This window comes from Semicossyphus pulcher, unplaced genomic scaffold (genome assembly GCF_022749685.1).
Source record: "Semicossyphus pulcher isolate SPU_LCO1_2020_fin unplaced genomic scaffold, fSemPul1.0.p SCAF_13, whole genome shotgun sequence".
NCBI classification, from domain to species: Eukaryota; Metazoa; Chordata; class Actinopteri; order Labriformes; family Labridae; genus Semicossyphus; species Semicossyphus pulcher.
In genome coordinates this window covers 28774761-28790269 of record NW_027211637.1, presented here as the reverse complement: position 1 = coordinate 28790269, position 15509 = coordinate 28774761, and the positions used below count along the sequence as shown (strand labels likewise).

General features: G+C 38.8%; 2 protein-coding genes across 2 annotated transcripts; both read right to left on the bottom strand.

Moving 5' to 3' along the window:
* Positions 1 to 10: 10 nt before the first annotated feature.
* On the bottom strand, positions 11 to 8538 carry ccnt1 (cyclin T1). The gene is given in 9 exon segments (XM_069660871.1): positions 11 to 3728; positions 4428 to 4498; positions 4582 to 4745; positions 4880 to 4956; positions 4959 to 5113; positions 6357 to 6417; positions 7381 to 7509; positions 7601 to 7682; positions 8366 to 8538. Coding segments are annotated over 9 exon segments (2193 nt in total). The 3' UTR covers positions 11 to 2447.
* A 1125-nt stretch (positions 8539 to 9663) lies between these two features.
* On the bottom strand, positions 9664 to 14150 carry sarnp (SAP domain containing ribonucleoprotein). Its single transcript, XM_069660295.1, has 11 exons — positions 14100 to 14150; positions 13087 to 13186; positions 12829 to 12872; positions 12656 to 12726; positions 12102 to 12153; positions 11769 to 11842; positions 11497 to 11534; positions 11154 to 11176; positions 10996 to 11064; positions 10790 to 10876; positions 9664 to 10655 (listed from the first exon to the last, which is right to left on the bottom strand). Exons 1-11 carry the CDS (start codon positions 14130 to 14132, stop codon positions 10614 to 10616), a joined length of 633 nt encoding a protein of 210 aa, XP_069516396.1. The 5' UTR covers positions 14133 to 14150; the 3' UTR covers positions 9664 to 10613.
* Positions 14151 to 15509: the final 1359 nt, after the last annotated feature.

The following is a 15509-nucleotide window of genomic DNA, read 5'->3' as shown; positions in this document are numbered from 1 at the left end:
TTAATTGAGAATAAAGCAACCACATTATATCAAAAAGAACAGTGTTCACATATAACCTTTGACAGAAAACAAAAAAAATCCCAAAACGTTTCATTTCCAGACCTGAGTGTCACTAAAAACACCAAGACATGAAAAAACATGAAACTTATTGTAGCTGTGTGATTTTGCATTGTTAGGTTGCATGAGTGTCTTCCATTTTTTTTCTCACATATGGGTTTGTTTTGAAATGTGTCCTTTTTCTCACAGCATAGAGTTAATACTTTTAATTGGAAGATTTGTCCAAATTAAAATAAAACAATTTGCTAAAGTATAATGATATATTGGACATCTATTCTAATAGTCTAACCATTATACATGTAACACTTTGTCAATTGCATTGTAGGCAAAGCTACGGAGATAAATATTCAGTGCATTTACTGTTTCCCTGTCACAATAAAGAGTTGAATAACTAATAAAACCTCTGCTGCCTGAGCAAAGAGCTGTACTCTTTCAGCTTATTTTCAAATCAAGGGAACAAATATTTTACAATTGTATGGCTGATTTGTTGTACTGCATTACTGTGAACTGCCTTGAACAAATACGCTTTAGATTACAGACTGAGAAAGGAAAGCAGATAAAGAGCAGTAATACTATACAATCAAATCCATATAAAGCTCAGTATGAATTAAATGTACAGATGATACCCGATTCCTTTACCAACAAATGTCTCCACTTCCTTTTGCTCAAACACAAATCCATGATTAATTCAAATTATTTAGACAGTATTATACTTCATGCTCCTGTAGTGGAGTTATGTCTGAAACCTGCTTGCCGCGTATGAATTTACACAACAAAAGAACTCTTACAAACACCTTTGATGAATCATGGCTTCTTGATGGACAATAAACAACAATCTGAGGCTGAATATCCGACAATGTAGCTTGAATATGGAGTTAAAAAAACAGCTTTAACATGATTAAATCTCAGACCAGCATGAACAGACAGGTGTACACAGGGGTTAAACACATTTAAAACGCCCCCAAAAGGAAATGCATCAATGAAAGACAACCATAAAGACAAACAGATGTTTGATTATTCTTTGATATTGTGAATACTTAGTTGTATGGTCACTACAAAGTAAGCACCAGCAGAAAAACTTGTTTTCTCTTTCACAGTTTCAAGGTGACTTGTCTGATGACGAGGACACAAAACTATATGACCAAAAGTCAGTGGACAAGGCTACTTATTGTTTTCAGTTTATTCAGCCACACCCTTTGCTAACAGCTGCAATAAAATCCAGCATATAGCTACAGATAAACATTTACTATGACTTTTATGCAATACAACTTTTACAATGTGTCAATTTGAGACATTTTTCTATTAAATCACCCTGAAAAAAAGAGTCGCCTCCAGAGGAAAGAACAAGCGACCGCTACATGACAGGATAAAAACTTCTTCTCTTGAGGGATTTCTTGTTGGCACTTCCTTCATTGTGACCATACCGGGGTAGATATGTTTCCACTCTTTGATAAACCATAGTCGTATATCCTTGGTATGAACTTTGTCCATTAGTGTAATAATTAGAGAACTGAATATGAATATTTTACAACCATTTAAAACAATGACTGCAACACTCAAAAAACTAAAACCGAAAAAATACAAGCTTCCTCAATTTACATCTTTTTTTTTTTTTTTTTGCAATTTCCCATAACAAAATGTAAAAAATATTTCATGTTTGTTTTTTAAACATTTTACAATCTTTTTACAAGTTTACCAAAGAATGCAGGAAACGAAATAAACACCGGGGCTGGGGTAAATATCCATTTTTCTTTTTAGGTTATGGTGTTTAAAAAAGAAAAAAAAAGAAAAGAAAAAAGTATTTAAAAAAAGTCAAAAATATTGAAAAGATGGCTTTGGAGACATGCACTCTCAAACTAGCCTGTACAGTCTTGATGAAGAAATATCCCTCTGCCCAAAAACAACAGAGGGAGGAACCTTTAAAAAAGGTAGAAAAGGAGACTATGTTTTTTTTAAAAGCATTCAATTAATAAATAACATACTATAAAAACATTATAAAAAGACAATCTGTAAGAAGACCTAACAGGTATGTGACGGAAATCTTTCAGTTTCCTCGTGACTTCAAGGTGATGACTTCCTTTAAAACAGTGATGGTAAAAATTCCAGGTCCCATCATCACAATTCATTTCAGTTAAAACAGAAAGCAAAAAAATATTATTTACACTTTTCTGTCTTTTTTTTTTTAAATCACATTTTTAAGCTTTTAAAGCCTCTCATTATTGCCCCACAAGTGAACTGTAAAAAGAAAAAACTCTCACTGGTACATTTCTCTGCTGTCACACAGACGATGTAAAAAATGCTGGGCGAGAAATTATACAATACTTTATGTAACAAGATGGATGTTTATGATGTCAAGTACAATGTACATAACACGTCCAAAGGTCAGGAGTTCATTTGGGTAAGGGCGGCAGTGGGGGAGGAGGTTCTGAAGGCAGGGGCGGGGGCCTGGAGTTAGTTCCTCTGGAGCCTCCACCGTACCTGTATTCCCCATATTGGGATCTGTAGTCAAACATGGACGGCTGGGACGGCTGGACCCCCTGCGCGCTCAGAAGTGAGTTCAGCATTTCAAAAGTGTCCTGGTACTCGTTCGACTGCGCTCCGCCTGCTGCGCCGTGCCCGTTTGTGTCCGTCTTGTCGCCTTTGGAGTGAGAGTAGCTCCCCTGGTGGTGGGGGAGCCCCAGTGCGGGGAGAATGTCCGCACCGTGCCCCAGAGTTTGCCCAGAGGAGGAAGACAGGGACGGCAGCTGGTAGGGGTTCCTCGAGGACTTGCTGACTTTAGCAGTAGGGTGAGAGCCCGCTGCGTTGTCCGTGGAGTGCGTCCGCTTACGTGAGGCAGACGAAGACGAAGAACCAGTTCGAGAGGAGTCACTGGGGACTTTTTTGCTGCTTCCAGTCGCCCCACTGGAGCTGGATGAATGTTTGTGTGAGGAGGAGAGGGAGGCACCGCTGGAGGAGGAATGGTGGTGGTGGTGGTGATGATGGTGGTGGTGGTTAGAGCGTTCCCTGTGCTTGTCCCTGCTCTTGCCCTCCTCTCCTGAGCTCCCCCTCTGCTTTTCAGGCACTCGTATTCGGACTTTGATGTCCTGGTCCTGACCTCGGGCGCTGCTGCTGTGCCCGCTGCCTCCTCCTCCCCCAGCAAGGGGTAAACGCATTTTCAGGGAGCTCCTCTCGTGCCTCTCCTTCTCCAGAGGGATTTTCAGAATAATGGGAGACGGGTTGGACATGTCAGCGGAGGAGGAGCTGGACTGCTGGTGATGATGCTGCTTCTCCTTCCTCTGCTGTTGACCGATTAGAGCCTGAGCAGCGTTGGCGTAGTCCCTCTTCACGCTCGCCTCCATGTTCTCCAGCTTCCTCTTCTGGGCGGCCAGGACATCAGCGTTTTTAGCGCGATACTCACTCAGCGACACCTTAGCCGGGGCGTGGACCTCGTTGTTAGCTTGCTCAGATGCAGCTTGCTGACCCTTTCCACTCCAGGTCTGAGCGCTGCCAGCTGTTACCTGGTCCTTCTCATCCCCGGCTGAGGAAGAAGAAGCGGAGGGTGGAGCCGAGAGGCTCATGAGGCCTGCCACGGTGCTCTCTGATGAGGCCATGGAGATCATGCTCATCATGGTGTCCCTCTGGTCACCCTCCTCCTGGACTTTCGGCTTGGCTTTCGGTGTCTGACCTCCAGCCTGGTAACCAAGAAAACAGACAATTACAGACAAACCAATCTGTATTAAAAAACAAAACAAAAGGATGTCTCGGCTGTTACTCCCAGTAGGGTGTTACCCGAGTCAGCATATTTGTCAGTCAAATAGGAAATGTCCGAGATTTTGTTCCTTTTTTTAGTTGAGAACAAGACCTTATATCAGCCTACATAGTTCTCATGTTTTACTTGTCAGAGGCATGTTACAGTCTTCTATAAATGTGTGATTTTTGCAAGCTATTTTTTTAGTGTTACTAATCACCTCACTGTCATTTTTAATTATATCATCTATTAACAGGATAAAGGATTTTATTCACTGGCTGTCAGGACCGTAAGTTATCGGAGAAACGGTTACTGAGAAGAAAATTTGAGCTAATTTTAGCTGCAGCTTGGCTTGCAGCCCTGCCGAAGAGAGCCCCGATTTGTCCATAGAACTACTTTATACAGTGTGTTTTGTAGAGGAAGAGATCTATAAGGATAATTCGTCTCTTGGTTAAAACCTCAGAATGCATGAACTTTTAAGGGTTATTTTGATGTGTATTAAGTTAACAGAGTGCCATGCTGTTGCTCCTGTACAATGACGCAGTTAAAAACTAAAAGCGAGTCAAGTCAGGGTCTTCTTGAATCATTAATCAAATTATTGACTTTGACAGAGAAGCCCTAGAGCAAGTGAAAATATCTGTACCTTCCAGTTGCGGATCCGTTTCAAGCGGCTGGGTGTCTTCTCCAGAATCTGCAGGAACTCATGTGTGAGCTCTGAAACAAGGGATGAAGAAAAATAAGTGTTTGCAGGTCCTTTTTATGATAAACTGAATAACAGAGTAATTTACAGCACTAACCGTCCAGCAGCTCAAGCGTAACCGTAGGGTCCACATACTCCCACCAGTGTTTGCCGTCTGTAGACACAGGGATCTCCCAGTTTGACCATTTGCAGGCGAGATGGATGCACACGCAGGCCACGACGGGCGGACTGTACTGCAGGCAGAATGTGGTCAAGTGCAGACTACGTGGCAGGATACGTCCCAAAAGAAGAACAAAAACAGAAAGAGGAGGAGAGAGAGCAGACATTCAGTATATTGAGTTTGAGGATTATACACTCAAAAGAAAAGCTGATTTCACACTGAACAGTGTATATACCTGTTTGTGGCCATAAAGTATGATGTTTGAGCCAAATCCTTACTCGCTGGAACAACAATAGAACAAAAAAACACACTTAAAACCTGCGTATTAAAAACTCAATGTGCAAACTTATAATCAAGCTGCAAGTATCCAAAAAGAAATGAGCAAAATCGAGGAGTAGATGCTCACCTCTGACGAGCTGAGTGCACTTGACAACATGAGTATGTGGATGGTCAATGGTGATTTCAAAAGCTGTAATGAAGAAGGGACAGAGAGAGAGAGATGGTAGAAGTCAGAATTAATACAAGCATCACAAAGATTCACTCAATGCATTTTTTATGACAATAATTATGGAAATTGTGAAGCAAAGATTATGAAAATACCCTGAAAACCAGAAAATGAATACTGTTACATCAAAGTTATGTTACACCTCAAACTGTGTCAATTCAGATACTTCCAGCAGGACACTTTCAAGTAGCAAACATCTGACATCCAAAGAGGAAAATATCCCTACGTCTCAGTTGATTTATTAACTCCGTAAAAATATTCAGAATGGGTTTATGGTCTTAATCTCCAGTTTGAAGTCAACATCGAATGATTAGAGTTTTGTAAAATAAAGGTCTCACAAAAAATCAAAGATAAAGCAGGGGATGCTCACGGCGTAGCTACCTGTGATTGACACTATCACTGTGCCCTATCAACCAGGATAATGACGTCGTCCAACAATGGTCACTTCTAGTTCAACAAAAAAAGCCAACAGCCAAAACTTCCAAACTTGACACCTCTAAAAGCGGCTTCAGAAACCAATTGGTGACATCAGGGTGGTTACGTCCAACTATTTACACAGTCAATGGCATGGATGCTGGTTTCTTGACCGTTACAACGTCTGACTTCTTTTAAATCTCAAATAGAATCTGAACGGAGCATTAACTCCAACATTTGTGTGACCACATCTGTCACCTGCAAAATGATCTGCTAGCTTTGCTAATTTGACTTCAACTGGAAGTGGGCACACACTTATATCGTAAAAAAATTGGCGAGAATAAGTGAGACAGAACAAGAATTGAGACATGGAGTAACGGATGACGTGCTGCATGGGGTTCTCCGATTACATCCTGGAAGACGTGAACAAGTTATCTTCTTATCGACTGCCTATTTGAAAGCATGAAATCATGGGACAACAAGGCCGTAGCAGACAAAATAAAAGCAGATGTTAATAGTAATGGAGTGATTTATCACACAGACCTCAAACAAATGGCTTTAAAATATCTTGACGACAACAAAAGATTAAATATGACAAGTTTAGCATAGCACAAACAAAAGCATTTACAATGCGTAATGTAACAGCAGGTAAGAGCTGCTAATAGGAAGTCTGGATGTCTCTTTCCAGTACTGCAAACAACATACAGGCTTTCTGTGAACAAATGTAAAACAGGGTAGTACACATGATTCTGGAGGGAGAGTCAAGAGTCCCAGTTCTTCTTCCCCAACTTACCCAAGGTCTGGAGTATTATGCTCTCAAGAATGACCAGGTCTTGGGCCTGTTGCAGGTATGCCTGAGGTTGAGAGGACAGGCACATTACTCACTGGGAGGCCCCTATCCTTTGTCAAACATTTAAAACTCACCTTTTATGTGGAGTTGATGAAGCCTCACAGATAAGTAGAGAGACAGAAAGAGCTACAGTGCCTTGATTAAGTTTTCATTCCCTCGCACTTTTTAACATTTTATAGTGTGAATTCAAATTTTCTTATTTAGCTTTTTACCATTTGATTAACAAACAAGACCAGTCCAGACTGCAGACATCTGATGGATGCACATGGTAAGCTAAAGGTAGTTGGTTGGACCTGATATTAGTTAGGGGATTCAAAGCAAAGAAGTAAAACCTGTGAATATTTATATTTGTTAATTATCATATACGGACAAAATAAAATCAGTTTTAACTGGCAGTTGTAGCATGACAACATATAAAAGTTCAAGGACGGGGGAATACTTATGCAAGGCACGGTACATAATATCAACTGAGTGTTTTTACAACTGTGAAACATCACATTACCAGGATGACTGAAAACCTACACATTTTATCTTTGGCTCCCTTGACACACATATCGAGGAGCCTCAACATCCGAGGCAACAACAGCTCAAACAAAACACCTTCTCAGTGAGTTGCATAAAGTTTAAAGAGTTAACTTCAAGCAACAATACATTAAATCCAGAAGTGTCAGCACTGAAACTGCTTTTAGAAAATTATTCAGCTGAGGAGAAGGGAATTGGGATTGTGAAAATTTAGATTATTAGCTTGAAAGGGTGCCCCTCTCTATAATCAAGGTCACAGTGCGCCCACAAAGGAACCCTACAAACCAAAGTGTTGCTTCTGAACGACGACAAAATAATAAGTTACATTTTAAAACGAACCAATCTTGAAACGTTCCCTTTGAGCTGTATTATAGTGGAGGTTAAAATTTTACCCTGTCAAGTAAACAAAAGAGAGGACAGGGAAATATTGCATGCCAATACTTACATCGCTGCGTACATCCGGTGAAGGATCCTGAGGATTGAGACATGCATGGGCCACCTTGATAACATGTTCCAGCTTCCTCGGCTGCTCCTCCACCTTTGCAGCGAGGAAGAGTGCGGCCGGAGAAATAACCTGGTGAGGGAACAAACCAAATGAAATGTATGAGTTGATAGATACGCTTTCAACAAGAACTTAAGGAGAACATGTGAAAAACAATACTTACATTTCTGTGAAATCTGGTGAATGACTGGACCATGTAGAATCGGTGCATGTACACAATGGCTGTATTAATGGTAAGTTGGGACCTGATACAGGGGCAGTTAAGGACAATGCAGCAAACAGCAAAACAGCTCATAACACTAGCAGTGGTTCTTAAATATAACTTGGGATTTTCCCAATGTGTAAAATAATATGCCGTAAAGGTGTATACTTTTGCAAGAGACTTAGAAAACCCAACATCACAAAGGTGTATCATAACAACAGTAGCAGAACAACAAAGTTGAAAGCCAAGCTAGCTTCACACATCAGTCAGAGGTTAACCGGAAGCAGATATTTTAAAATAACACATTTAAAAGGCTGACTCTAAAGATAAAACGTCTAAAACAATAACTCGGAAACAGTCCCTAAAATGTTTTTTTAATGATGTTGTTCCACTCTACATATTTTCTCTACGAGCATTCACAGTTGAAGGCAATGCTAATGCTAACGTCCTGAGGGCCCGCCGCACACAGGCCTTCATGGCCCCGGTTAAGCATACTACGCCGCTCTCACATAACGTTAGATAGCTAACCTTACTATAGTTGAACAGCAAGCCACCGCGTGAAACAAATGTAGAGAATAAAAACAGACAAAATGCCTGCGAACTAAACACAAAAACAAACACCAGTCGTGGTCTCGTGTGAACCGGCTTCAGCAGAAGCTAAACTGGGCTAGCTAACAAGCTAATGTTGGCTAGGTGAGACGCATATCGTCCCTCGACAAAAGATACACATTGAGCCGCTGTCCCATGTCCTGGAGCAGGTTCGCTGCCTGTTGTCTGTAGGACAGTTCCTTGTCAGGATCAAGTCCCGCTCGCCGAGATGGGTTGTTGTCGATCTGCTGTCTTGAGTAGTACCATTTGTTGTTACAGCTTGCAGGGAGAGAACGAAACGAAGCCGCCATCACTGAGAAGGACGATAGTTTAAAATTTCTGCGCGTCACAGGAACCTACGTCATACCGTGTAGTAACGTCGATGGCCAGCAGTGGCAACGTAGTGGCCAGCAGATGTCACTAAATCACCCCCATATAAATACTACATTTAATCCTGCATTCACGTGCTGTCAGAAAAATCGTAAAAATGAGCTCTCGACTCGGTAACGTGAAGGCTCCCTTACGTCGGAACAACTCGAAAAGCCGAAGAAAATGTTGGCACCTGACTTGGTGATTGGCGTTAGAAGCCAAATGTGGTCGCTCCCCTTCTTTTGAACTGGTTTGACCCTGTTTCCTCACCCAACACTACCACCAGGGGTCTCTGAAGATTAAGAACAAGCAGATTAAGTAGCCTATTTATGAAACTCTAAACTGCATTTTATTTTTAGAAACCAATTTGGAATTTACCAATGTCAAATCCAATGCAAGGGATATATCTCTTTCAGAATCTTAAAATGTACCTTATAATAGGTCATCATTGATAAAAGGTTTATAATTTTTAATTAATATGCCTGTTGCTCTTAAAATAAATGTAATATCTAAGCTGTCCCTTTAACGTTATTTTTGGGCGTTAAGTCTCTAGATACATTTGCATGTACAGTATACTTTCATTCTTGCATTAAGAAATGCCTTTTCTCTTTGCAATATGAAACAAAATAGTATTTTATAATTGTATCTATGACCTTTGAACAACTCGCCCCCCAAAAAAATACATTTAACTAAAAACCAAATTGCAATATAAAACTTTTTAAAAGTATCTAAATTTCTAATCATTTCGTGTGATAATTATATTGGTTAATAATCTGTTTATTTCCTCTTTACCCTGGTGTATTTCTATTTCCATCATGTTTTTTATTGTTATTAAGTTAATGCATTAAAATTGATATTTGATCAAGTTTGGGGTCAAAACTGAAATTTAACTTCTTACAAAAATGAAATTAAAAATGTTTCTTATGAACTACCTGAAAGTGCTTTAATCACACGTTAATCAAAGGTTGTATCGCTGTCTACATGAGAGAGCCGCAGTATTAAAGAAAATACAAATAATTTGCAAAAAAACAACACACACATTAATCAAACAAAGCAGGTACCAAAAATTGAAAACAATTTATTTTAAACCACAAAACGTTATAAAATGGACAGAAAACTGAAGCAGTGTTCCAATGAAATACTACAAAGAAAATAACAGGCTGTCTGATAAATCAACCGTACAATTAAATACACACAGTAAATACCAATAAGTGAGCGTAATCATTTAAAAAGATTATGTCCAGTTTAATGAAGATTTTCTTTACATCTTTATCTACCATAAACATTCATATTTTTCTTGTTTAACTTTACATCTGTTGTTTTATCAATCCTTGTCCACATGTATTACACATTTTCTGTTTCCACGGCCAAATTTTTTTATTTTCCTTATTGCTTTATAATAACGAGGACACTTTTAGATGCTGGGTAGGAATATGTTCAAGCACAACGAAGGAGAAACAACTGAGAGCTCCACTGGTTTCAGAATTGTATGTCTTTGCATTGATTTTTAACAGTCTGTTCAAAGTGATGCACAAACAAAATCACACACATCATACAGGTATTAATCATCTGAGACATAGAGGGGAACAAACGGAAGGCTTTTACTGTGAATCAGCTGCAGCAGTGATTAAAATAGTCTTCAATGCAGCTTTGAGAAAGTGCAACAAAAAAATAATGATGCTTGTAAGATGAACACTTGATGAAAGAACAATAAAATATGAAATTAATGAAAAACATGCTTGGCGGTTTCCAGGACTGAAAAAACGGTGTTCCAGCAAATAAAAAATAGGAAGGTTAATCAAATGTATTTCTAATTTACAATATTTAACAAACTATTTTCCCCAATCGATTTAAATGATCTTACTCGCCCATATATTTTCTTTGTATTTAATTGTACTTTTGTTTTGCAGGAATTAGTAAAGATTAGTGACCCCTGTCGTCAACCCGGAATATTCGTTGTGCAGCCATGAAAATGATTTACATAAAAAAAAAAAAAAAGAAACCTCTCAAACGTCCTTCAAACATTTCCAAATCTTTCAGCACGTTTCAGTTTCTTTGCCTGGAGAAAAAGAGACGGGAAAGATTAAAACACTTACTCTTATATCAATCCCTTTGCTCCTCTATGTTAAGCTTAATGCATTACTGAATGAATCAAACAACAAAAATGCAAGAAATTGGAAAAACAAAACCTACATCAGTATCAGCCCCTCCAGCTGAACCTGCACTTGTTAAGGCTCCAAACCTCTCCTTCCTCTTTTTCAGCTTTTCATCCTCCTCAATCTGGAAAAAAAAACATGTCAGGATCACTTTGATGCCAGACTCCAGGCAGAACAATAGATCCAAACAATAAAACCTTAGTTACACCATAAATATCTGTGTGGAGAAAAGCTTTTAGTCACCTTCTGTGAAACCGATGAAACGTTCATGCCGAATCTTTCTGCTCTCTTCTTCAGCTGATCGACGTTCACCTTCATGAGAAACAAAAACATCCAAATTAACATCTTCTCATTGACAGGACAAATTAAAACTTCAGATCAACATATTAGTTACAACTTACAGGAGCTTTGCTGTTCACGACACCTGTTGGGAGACAGATGAAGACAATGTTGGGGTTATAAGCAGATTATAGAAAACAAATAGTCCTTTAAACTTGAAATGTAAAAAATGTAAATGCATAACTTTGTCTATGCTTATGCCAGACGGACACACTACTCCTGTATCTTTTAAACCCATAAATACAGGGCTTTTGAACAGACTTCTGAAAACCTGCTTACCCACTTAGACTGCTAACTCTTAGGTACATTATGTCTTTACAAGCCAAAAGAGAAATGTAATCTTAGAAAGTAATAATTTTCAAGTTGTTCGCTAAACATTCAAGTAAACAAAGAGAGACAACAGACCTGAAGAGGGACTGGAAGCCTCGGCGGCCCCGCCAAACCTGAAGAAACGTTACAGAAAGAAACAATCATTTTAACATGGATGTATACTTTCAGACTTTACACAAGAATAAATCCAGTTCATAACAACTTGTGATCTGACTGCTTGTATTTGTTCTTTTTACGAATGTAGACTCGTAGGAAGGATGGCCAAAACAAAATAAAATGCAGCAATTGTATTAACAAGCTGTACGAGTCTTTAAAAGATGCCCCTGGATTAGTCCCGGTAGTCTTACCTTGCTGCACGGATGGCCTTTTTGCTCTCAGCTGTTGCAGGCAGGTTGAAACGTTCAGCTCTCTTCTGTAGTCTCTGCTCAACAGAAGGTGAAAGAAGACGAGCGAATCAGGACACATGCTGCTGCTTAAAGAGCTGTTTGTTTTCATGATGAATATTTGCTAATGTAAAAGGAATTTATTTTACTATAATGTGACTGTTGGAAAAGGGTTTAACATCTTGTTTATGCATGTTTTGAGAGCTCACATATCAATTCCACATGTAACAGCCATTTTAAGTGTATTACAAAACCCTTTTGTTGAATTATCAGTGCATTCAAACATGTCGTACTTACTTCAGTGGCAGATGATGGAGGAGTTATTTTCACCACCTTCTTATCAGCAGGTCTGAAAGAGAAACAAGTAAATTAGTGGCATGACCCAAAGATGGATTACCCCCCATCGGTGAAAAGTAAGGACCAATTAAACACTAGCGTTTATCAATGTGGGACATTTCTACACCAAATCGTATGACCAGCAACATCCCCTTTTATAACCAATAAGCCAAATAGCCCTTGCCCAGTCTACGTTCAAAATTAATGCTTATAGTCTGGGCATTTCACTACCCCAAATTTATTAAAGGAACAATGCGGCATTTTGGGAAATATAATTAAGTTTGGCAGAAAGTGAGATTAAAAAAAGACCAACAGTGTTCTCATCTCTATATACTTTGTATAGAACAAGAGTTGGAAGATGGTTAGCTTATCTTGGTATAAATATGGAAGTCGATGGAAAAGTGCTAGCCTAGCTCATTACAAAGTTTAGAAAATACCTCTGTCAGCACCTCAGAGACTCCCTAATTACACTTGTTTGTTTGAAAACCATCAAGACTGAAAAACGATATACTTACTCCTCGTCCTCAGTGGGCTCAGAATCTTTGATGTCTTTCACATTGTTGGCACTCTCAACTTTAGGGAAGTCCTAAATAGAAAATGAAAACATTTCTCACACTTCTGAATTTGGCGTAATGAGTTCTGAACAGAAGTCAAAGTGCATATTATGGGGTAAAAAAAAACATATTACCTCTGTGTCCTCTGCCAGCACATCATCTACGTCCACATCTTCCTCTGTTGCGAATATGATATAATATACAATATGAGAATACAGAAAGAGAGAATGAGTTGTACAGAGCAATCACAGACTTCATTTCGATTTAGAATTCACACACAGGACAAACCGTCTCTTTACATATCAAATGCTAGAAGCATCTCATATACTAAAAAATGTAGAAACAACTCATAACGTGAACCTGTGACTACAACAAGGCTTAAATTGTCTTACCGTGCTCCTCCAGATATGCTTGCAGTCGGGCAATAAGTTCTCCTTTGTTTCCCTTGGTTTCCAGACCTCGGGCCTCGCACTCCTGCCTCAGCTCAGCAAGCTGGAAGAGGAACAGAAGATTTTACTGCAAGGCACACTAACTTTTCCTCATTGTTAAAGCTTTACGTTAAGACAATTTAGTTTGATTGGTATAAAGTGGTTTCAGTGAGGTCTGTGGATTATTGCTGCCGACTAAACGAGATCATGATATGAAATATATCTTTTAATGTTCTCTCATACAATACAATTAAATATATTCGTTCAGAGTTCTGTTTTTATGTATTAACTACCTTATTTAGTAGAGTATTATTTTTTTACACAACTGGGATGGTTGATATATCCCAATTTGTCTTCATTATAATTACATAATACGATGAATCATCATACGTCAAAACAATCCGGAAGTGTTAGTCAATAAAGAACCGTTTGGGAGCCGAAAAAGCGGGCATTTATTTAAAAAAAAAATGACATGGCTCACTGAAAACAGCCGAAATCCCACTTATTTTTTAGTGGAGAATGTGCAGTTATCCGAACAGCTAGTGAGTTGAGCTGCTTGGAAACACACGAGTGAAATAGAGTTTTAACGGAGGAGCTAATGTTTGGCTAACACGAGTTAAAAAAAAAAGATAAACGTAAAACTTAATTGGTTAAATTAAGTAGGCACTGTGTTTATAACAGTAAGAACCCTAAGTACAAACTTATCTCAACTGCCTATTATCCTAAAGTTAACATTTTTATTAGTGTTACTATTACTTATTATTACTTATCTCGTTACGGTTAGCATCGTTGAATGAACAACGTGAATACACGGCGGTTGTTAGCTTCACACCCGGCGGACACATTTATTTCTTCAACCCGTTCAGTTATCCGTTAGCCCGCTCAATGGCGTCCACACTTATAACCGTTTAAGTATAATTATTGCTCATAAATGCGCCTAATGTACGTAATAAATAAATATTTAAGGCTCCACCAACCTTCAGTTTCTGCAGCTCTATTACTTCGGCCATCTTTCTTTGTTGATGAACTACTTCCTCCAATCAAAGTTGAGCGTCTGTACTTCTGAGTGAGTGCCTTCACACTGACGCAGTTATTTCACAGCGCCGTCTGCTGGACAAACTGACACATCGCAGGCGTGAGGTTCAGCAAGAAATGTAGGCCTTTAGCCTGATATCGTGTAACACTATTGAACGGTAATGTTTGCTAGTAAGTTGTTGAATGCTAACGTTAGCAAATGGATTATCAGATATGTTGTTTTGTCATGAAATATGGCATAATTTACCACTGCCTGTCTTTTCAGTTGCTAATCAGTTGGAAATAAGTAAAATGATAATGAATCGTCAGTTTATCTACATTTACATAATTTGCAACCTAGAATACAGCAGTACAACATTATAAAATTATTTAAGCTTACCAGCCTGACCATGACATGAAAAGAAAATGGCCGTTGTATCAATCAATGATGCATAATCCTTTGCTTTCCAGACTGGAATCCTGTTATTTGAACCCTGAATTCTTTGCCTTGAAACCTGGAACCAGTACCTGATCCAGTATGTGTACTCACTTCTGTTTGGACATTCAACCTTTCACAGTAAGCTTATGTATTTTTAACCTTAACTTTTTCATTAACACCTGAACAATTTTTTCCTGGCCGGTTGGTTGTCTGCATTTGGGTCCTTTCCTGCTTTGTCCCGTACCCACCATGTTAACATTTATTCTTCCATTTTCCCTCTTTTTTTATTTGATTAAGTTAGACTAACAGATTGTAGAACTAACGTGTTTCAGCACTTTTATAAGACCTAAAACACCTTAAATAAGTATAAAAACATTGCTCTTTTTAACTTAATCTCAGGACTTCCTATAAGGGTTTCATAGATGTTTGTCTTACTTCTACTTTTTATTTAGTCTCTCGGCCATTTTCATGCCATCTTGTACTTTTGAACAGAGCCGAGCTAGCCGTTTCCCCCCATTTCCAGTCTTTATGCTAAGCTAACTGTCTCCTGACTAAAGGATGAGATATGAGCATCTAACTCCTGCCTTATCACATGAATGTTTTTGTTTCCCAATAAATCAGACATTAATTAAATGTTTTGTCTACTCAGACTTAAAACTTTCTCCAGTTTAGTTTATTATCACATTATCTGACGCAGTCTTTTTCACTGTACTAGGATGACTTGTTGCAACACTCATGCTTGCGCTACTTTCCTGTTGTGGGGTCGGTGCAAACATGTTGAGGTCTAAAGGGATTTAAGGGGTCCGTGGTAACAACAGATGAAACAGGGTTTAGAGGGATTTACTGTGAATGCTTACTTTGTTTAAAAAAAAAGAGGTTTAAACAGTGTCACATTTTGGCATATGATAAGGAGACAAAAAATCTTTTAACAAAG